The sequence below is a fragment of the Pinus tabuliformis genome, chromosome 1_2, assembly GCF_031772625.1.
Source record: "Pinus tabuliformis cultivar Carrire ecotype Pingquan chromosome 1_2, CPIR1, whole genome shotgun sequence".
Taxonomy (NCBI): Eukaryota; Viridiplantae; Streptophyta; class Pinopsida; order Pinales; family Pinaceae; genus Pinus; species Pinus tabuliformis.
In genome coordinates, this window is record NC_142298.1 from 535,176,448 (window position 1) to 535,184,734 (window position 8,287).

The window sequence follows — 8,287 nt, forward strand, 5'->3', positions numbered from 1 at the left end:
GATTGGCCTATTAGCACCACTCTACAACACACTAATATCCATGTGTAAGGGAAAGTATGATCCTCTCTCTTTTTCTTGTTTCTTTTTTATATATTAAGTATTTCTTACATGAATTAGTTGGTGATAGAACCATTAGATCTCCTAATATCTCAATCTAATACTTACATGTCATTTCTCACTTTTTTAATTTCTCTGTGAAATCATGATGTTGTTATTGATTGTGACTTCATTTCCTCCTTACCTTCATTCACATTCTTTTGCATACCTACTTGCTTGCATCAATACACCTACATGCATTCGCACACAAATAGTTCAATTCGACCCCTTTATAAGGGAAACTAGGCCTTCATGTAGCTTTATAGAACTAGCTTTCTTACATGATAATATGTTAGGGAATTATAGCTTATTTCCTTTTCCATAGTTCTACAAACATCCCAATCAACCCCTTTCTCAATGTCACTTATTATAAGGAACTGATGTTTCTTATCTCTTATTTTAGTTTGAATCTTTTTAATTATTACTATTATCCCCTTCTTTCCTTTAGATTATCATCTTTCATTGTCTTAGCTACTTATGAGGCCTTAATTTGTCTTTATGTTAATTCATAACTCTTCAATTTCACTATATCACTACTCTTTCCACCGAGAAAAATGTAATATATAAAATTTTCACATCACACATTTTATACGTATACACCCTTGCTATATGCATCATGGGGTAATTACAAATGTTGAAGAGAGAGAGAGAGAGAGAGGAACAACCTATTTACTGGAAACTAGTTGTTAGGGAATGCTCCTATATTGTAAGCATCAAGCAATCAAGATGGAACTCAATAGCATTGTTGGTAATTATATGTATAGAAATAATAAACATCTTGTTTAGATCATTACAAAGATGACATGCCTTGGTGGTATCTAAATACCCCATGAAGATGCACTTTCAAGTCCTTGAATCGAGCTTTCTTCTTTGTTTCTTGGAAATCAAGGCATAGAAGGTGAAACAAAAGACCTTGAAATGCCTTACCAAAGGGATGTGACCATACCACATTTCAGGTGTCTTATTTCTGAGAACATGAAATGGATAACTATTTTCCACATCTACTTTACATAAAACCACAACATCCCAAAGCATTAACTTTATATTTTCCCAAGAACTTTTTACAACATGTTAACTTTACATTTTCCAAAGGATTTATTAAGTTTTAATAAGAAAATAAAGTAAATATAAGTGAAAGAGTTCAAAGAGAAGTAAATTCAATCAAAGGAAATGAGATCAAACTAAAAGAAAAAGAAACATGTGAGGAAAGGGGATAAATTAAAGAAAATTTTGAAAAGTATCCCCTTTCAATATTGATTATGAGAAACTAGGCTCCAAGGAAATGAGGAGATAACATCAATATAAATCCAGAGAAGAAGAAAATGAAGAAGGAAGGGGTGATTTTTTTTTTAAAACCCGGGGTTGTCAAGGCCTCAACATTGGTGCATGAGGATTACACACACACACACATATATATGAACCATTTAATAAATTTTAAATTGGGTTTAAGTAGAGGCCTAAATAAGAATTCAAAACTTATGGTAGTAAAATTTCTTTTGGAGTGTGTAATTAATAAAGGCATCCAAAATACCCAACCCCCACATCTGTCCACAAAGAGCTTACATGGAAATCTTGTGAAAATGTAAAATAAATATCAGTACAAGGTATCATGTTCAAATACCAAATTTCTTACCCATCGCCACATGTTAAGTGTGGCATGGTTTAGTTAAGAATTTTAGTGGTAAAAACTAAAATTAACCTTTTGTCATATGAATATAAGACTAGCCTAATTATCAATTCTAACATGCATTAAAAAAATTAAAAATAACTAAATTAATTACAAACTATTGGTTTTATTGATTCTTTGGTTGTCAAAAACTAAAGGATTAAAATATATAAGATGAATATTTTGGGTTTAATTGTATTAATTGAACCACTTAAAATATTGCAAAATGTTTCCATAATTATCACGCTCAATCATATTATTAGTGGTTAATAATACTACTAGAAATATATTAAAGGATGGTCCTAAGGATGTGGTTGGCTCTCTAGTGTTGTAGGAAATAAATGATGGGGTCACTCCACCTCTCTCCTTTTCTTCTTTTTATCATGATTAAGAATTTTTTTGCATTATATTTATTAACAGATTCAAGCTCGCATTTGTCCTTTTTGTATTAGTGCATGAATACTTTTTGTCTTAGTAAATGAATACCTTAATACCTTAATTATATTAAGTAGAAATTTTATTTATGAGTCACCAACTTAGTCATATGTATGTATAAGGATTATTATAGGTTATGAGCTATTACAAATTGATGCAATTGCAAATTTTTTAAATAGGTATTTTTCAAGAAATTTGGTAAGTTTTCTATGGGAGTTATGTAAAATGTATTTAAAGGATAGCTTTAAGAATAAAAGAAAAGTTGTAATTTCTTATTTTTATAAATAATAATTTATAAATGTTTCTATGAAGAAAAATAATTTTGATATTAAATTATTTCTATGTTAATTTATATTTAAGTTTGTGATTATTTTGTCAATGTAATTATTTTTCAATTTCTTTATGTATCAATGTATGTTATGAATGTTGTATAGGATGAAGTGAAGATAGTTTTTTTTTCGTGTGAGTAATGAACAAAGATTATTTTAATTTATCATGGAAAAATTATAATTTATTAAGCTAAGGTTGGGATTATTTTTAATTCCAATCATTGGTCATAGTCTTACACTTGTTCCCTTTATATATTATGTCATTTCCATCATTACACAATTTATGTCCTAATCTAATATACACATTTCTTTATATAACTCAATGATGAAGTTAATACAAATTTTCAAGCTATTTTAGACATGTACCTTCTATACCAATAACATTTTTATCTCCCATGATTGACCTATGAGCACCACTCTACAACACACTGACATATATGTGGAATGGAATTAAAACCCTCTCACATTTTGACATTTCTTTTTTATATATTATGTATTCCTTGCATTATTGAGTTGCTGATAGGACCATTAGCTCTACTAATATAACTTGGTCTCATACTTTCATGCCACTTCTCAACTTTTTCATATCTCTTTGCAAGCATGATGTTGTTATTGATTGTCACTTTGTTTCCTCCTTACCTTCATCTGCATTATTTTTTTTATCTTCTTGCTTGAATGAATACACATGCATGCATTGGAACTTAGACAGTTTAGTGCCATCCCTTTATAATAGAAACAAGGTCTCCATGTTGCTTGATAGATCTAGCTTTGAGACATGATGATATGCTGGGGAATTATAGTTTATTGCATTTTTCAATTTAGAAACATCCCCATGAACCTCATTTCTCAATGTCACTTATCAAACGTCACTATTTTTTTTTCCTTCTTATTCTAGTTTGAAATTATGTGATTATTAATACTAACCCCTTATTTTATTTTCTTAACTACTTATGAGGCCTTATTTACGCTTCTTGTTTAGTCATAAATCCTTAACTTTACTATATCACTACTCTTTCCAGGGAGAGAAATGCAATATATAAAATTTGCACATCACAATTTTATACATATACACCCTTCCTACATGCATCATGGGGCAATTGCAAATGTTAAATCTCCCCCTTTGAGTGAATCTTCTATATATTTTTATTTTGGAGCATTTCCTAAGGATGTAGTTGGCTTTCTAGTATTGTGATTAGTTATGTCCTTGTCACACTATGTGATTAGTGATTTTGTTTCCTAATCCATTTTATATTGCAAATAAGATGTACTTTTCCACCTAACATAAATGGTTAATTTTTAAACACATGATGTGGAATTCAAATATGATATATTGATATGAAGAAAGCGTTCTTTTTACCCTTGTTTTCTTATGACATTGGAGCATTCCCTAACAATTAGTTTCCTATAAATGGGTTGTTCCTCTCTCTCTATCTCTCCATGTGTGTGTGAGAGAGATTTTATACATTCATTGATCAATGTATTATAATATTAGTCATGTACATTAGTCCGATATTTTCTCTTGGATCTTACTCAATTTATCATCTCCATCTTCCTCCTTACTTAAGGAGATTTTGTAGTTTTTATGCATAATTCTTAGTTACTAGTTTGGATCTTTCCCTTTATCTTTTGGGCTTGGACATTGCATCTCGTGGTGGTTTTAGAGTTCTTTCTCTTCTCAATTTTATTGATATTCTTCCCAAATCCCCACCTAAAAGAAGGGATTTGGCATAAACTGCAAAAATCATATAATTTTTTTATCTCAAATTAGTTCTCCATCCATTATTATCCTTGTTCAAGGAGGTGTTTTAGCTTATATTTATGTTTTTTCATTGGTTTAGGTCCTGCCTCTCAATTTTTGGCTTCGAGACTAGGTTGTACCATCATTGTAATGATTTCACTCTTCTTACTTTGTTTAGTATTCTTCTTAGATCCTCACCTAAAAGGAAGGATTCCAATTCAAAATGTAAAGTAGGAAGAGCATCCTTCTATTGGGAAAATGGGTTACATCTTATTTTATTGCATTTAATTATACATATTATCTTGTTGTCAGCTTTGTTTTATTATGTATATGTGTTTGTGAATATTTAAAAACCTATTGGCATTTGTAGGAGTCCAAGTGTGTTTTACACATACCAAGGAGGCCCAAATATACACAATTTTATTTCTTATTATGTGCCTTTTCCATGTAGCATTTTTCTTTTTTCTATGTTCATATAATTAAGGGGTTTTAAGCAACTACAGAATCAATTGACTCTCTTTATCCCATAAAGTAACTCTAGAATAAACCCCCCAATTCTTGATGATTTTTATTTGCATTTAGGTTGAGCAAAAAAATGGAAATGTTACATATTCACTCTCGTATTCACAACTTTCATAGTGAAATGAGCTTTGTATGAATGAATAAAATGTGTATTTAATTCTTATTTACTTTAATATATACAAGTTATGTGTATAATTAGAATGAAATATATATATACATATATATATATATATGTTATGTGTATAATTAGAATGAAATATATATATATATATATATATATATATATATATATATATATATATATATATATATATAGACACAATGTCAATTAGAAACACTAATTAAACTAGTGTGCCCTCATTTCCTCTTCTTTCTTGGCTTTCTCATTTTTCCCCAAGATCTCATAGCTACTCCATTGTACCAAGTCTTACCATCCTATTATATCTATAGTAACTAAGCCAACACTACTTTTCCAATGAGTTGGCATGTCCCCAATTATATCTTTGATCTCTTTCATGAGATTTAAGACTTAAGTAAAATGTATTTATATTATTGAAAAGAAATCCTCTACCTTTTTCATTTAAATTGAAAACACTATATTTATAAAAATTATCCAAATTCATTTAAATTATTAACTTTATTTCAAATATTTTGTAATAATTTTGATATACTTAGAAACAAATAACAAAAATAATATATATATAACATGATATATGATATAATACCATCATCTTTGGGCCTAGAGTATGCCCTAAAGGTACTTCTACTTGGCTAAGAGCTCCTCTTCCTAGGACCTAAGGAAATAGGTTAACGACCCAAGACCCAGAGCATGAGTGAAAGCCTACCCGCAAGCCTACCCGGTTATGGACCACCAACAAGTTATTCCAAGTGGTCTGGTTTGATCTGGTTTTCCTTGAATAAGGGTGATGAGTCACCCTGCATTCACTGTTAGTAGTTAGCGATGATTGTCCTCATCATCACCCTGCATTCACTATTAGTAACTAGAGATGATTGTCCTCATTGCTAATTTGATAACTGAATTATGATAAATTTTCCCATCTGTAAAAAAAAAATTACCATCTATATATGTATAAAAACTACCTTTATCATATTTTTTTTTGCCGAGATGATATAAAATTTCCATCGACTTCGATAGTTTTTGGAATTCTACAAGGTCGCACAAGGAAAATTGAAACACCTTCCATTTGGAATGTTAGGAAAAACTTGGAACATCCATTTATTAGATGGATGCAAAATAAAGTACATTTATGTAACTTTATACTTTGTAAGTTGACTTATCTTATGCTTCCAGAGATGGAAACGTCTACGTTGTTAGAATGACAAGGGATAAGATGCATCAGTGTAGCTTTATACGAACTATCAGCGGTTTCCGTTTCAGAAGCCATACCAAAGAAAGCCTTCCTCCAAATTATGTTCGTCTTCATGAATACCACAGAGAGGAGGGGGAGAAAGCATAAGAGCTTCTGCCAAATTCGTAAATAAGTTAAGTGACTCAAACACGTCTTCCTCCACCGCTACACGCTCACCGATGCCTTCTGTTGGGTTACAAACTGAGGAGAAATTACCAGAATTCGTTTGCCCTGATACCTCGGCACTTGCTGTCTCAAAGCCCGAGTTAATTGTTGTGCATAGTAATTGGTGCGACGAGGAAGCCGAGGGCTCATTACTTACTGGATGGTTTCTTGGGCTTCTCCTTTCTTGTTTCTTGCGATTGAACGCAACGGCTGCTTCTGCAGCGGCAGCCTGAATGTCACGCGGAGACAAAGAGATCGGTCGTGGGAGGCAATCGATGAGCTCTGGGAAATTAAGCAACGCACGCTTCTTGCCCTTCAGGTGGAAAGCAGCGACATCGTGAGCTCGAGCAGCCATTTCTGGCGTATCGAAGGAGCCGAGCCAGATTCGCGTTTTCTTTTTCGGTTCGCGAATTTCAGACACCCATTTCCCCCAACTACGACGACGCACGCCTCTGTACCCTGGATACTGCACCTTCAACGTTCTGTCCTGTGCCGGGGAAGTGGCAGCCCCCTTTTGCTTTCGAAACCTCTTCATCCCATCCTTAGTTGTCGATGCAGATTTGTTGCTTGCTCGTGTGTCATGAGATTGCTTATCCATATACAATTCTGGGGAAAAGTTTTAGCTGGTAGGACGCTACTACATAGGGGTATGATGGCTTGTGGAGTAATTGGGCATATGAGTATGGAATTGCAGGCGGGTATGATGGTTTGTGGGGTAAATGGACGTTTAAATATGGAATTCCAGGCAGGTGTTTGGCATCCATAACAGCTAGATTACAGAGGTTGTGATTGCAACTAAGGAAGCTCAGACACAGTGGAGTAGAGGTATAGTCCATGAATCGTTGTCTTATTACAGACGAGCACCTTACGCGCCATACAGCAGCGTGGACGGTATATTCCAGTTAATTCCAGGGACTTCTTCTAACTTGTATGGTCTTATCAAACCCAAACCGAACTCTGCTCGCTCATCCACTTGCAAAGCCCAAAACAAATCCTTCTTCGGCGAAACTGCTTCTTTCACTTCTATCGTCGTTTACTTTGAAAAAAACAAGCGACTATATTAAATGGAGAATATGTCCTATACCAAAAAGTAATTAAAAAAAATGGACAATATTAAAGGTAGAATATGTCTCATATCGAAAAGAGATAAAATAAAATAGTTCTTAATAATAAATTATTCATAATTCGTTTTAGAAATTAAACTATCTTAATAGGCGTTTTGGTTGGATGGACAATCTTCATCCTAGCATTTCAATAGGGGGAAGTTATTATATTGAGTTAATTTCAATTTAATTTTCATCAAATTATAAAAAAAATTATAAAAAATAAAAAATATTCATAATTTTAATAGAAATTATAAAAAAATAGACCATATTAAATGTAGAATATGTCTTATATAATAAAAATAAAAAATAAAAATAGTTTCTAATAATAAATTATTCATAATTCGTTAGGTGTTTTGGTTGGATGGAGCTTTGTACCATCTTCATTATAGCATTTCAATAAGTGGAAGTTATTATATTGAGTTAATTTTAATTTAAATTTAATCAAATTATAAAAAAATTATAAAAAATAAAAATTATTCATAATCTTAATGGAAATTATTAATAATATATTGTATTAGTTCAGATTTATTTTAAATCTATTAAGTATCTATAATAGATCTACCAAGCACCGAGATCGAGAGTTAGATGGATCTAGTACGCATACATTTTATTGGGCAAAAGAATGAATTGTCGGAACTTGGAACCCAAAAACTACCAATGATAGATTATTTATTTTATTTTATTATTTTATTTTTATTCAGCTAAGTCAAAATATTTAAATAAAGTAACATAACATAACAGGAAATTATAACATCTCTTTCATAATGAGTGTCTCTTAACACCATCCTAGATCCATCTTAACACCGAATCTATCAAGCGCCGAGAGGGATCAAATCTCTCGAGGTGCAAACCTATTTTTT

At 31.8% G+C, this 8,287-nt stretch overlaps 1 protein-coding gene across 1 annotated transcript; it reads right to left on the reverse strand.

Moving 5' to 3' along the window:
* Positions 1-6,100: 6,100 nt before the first annotated feature.
* Positions 6,101-7,194, reverse strand: LOC149206704 (ethylene-responsive transcription factor ERF024-like). Its single transcript, XM_089393781.1, has one exon. It carries the CDS (start codon positions 6,917-6,919, stop codon positions 6,182-6,184), a length of 738 nt encoding a protein of 245 aa, XP_089249907.1. The 5' UTR covers positions 6,920-7,194; the 3' UTR covers positions 6,101-6,181.
* Between the last annotated feature and the right edge of the window lie 1,093 nt (positions 7,195-8,287).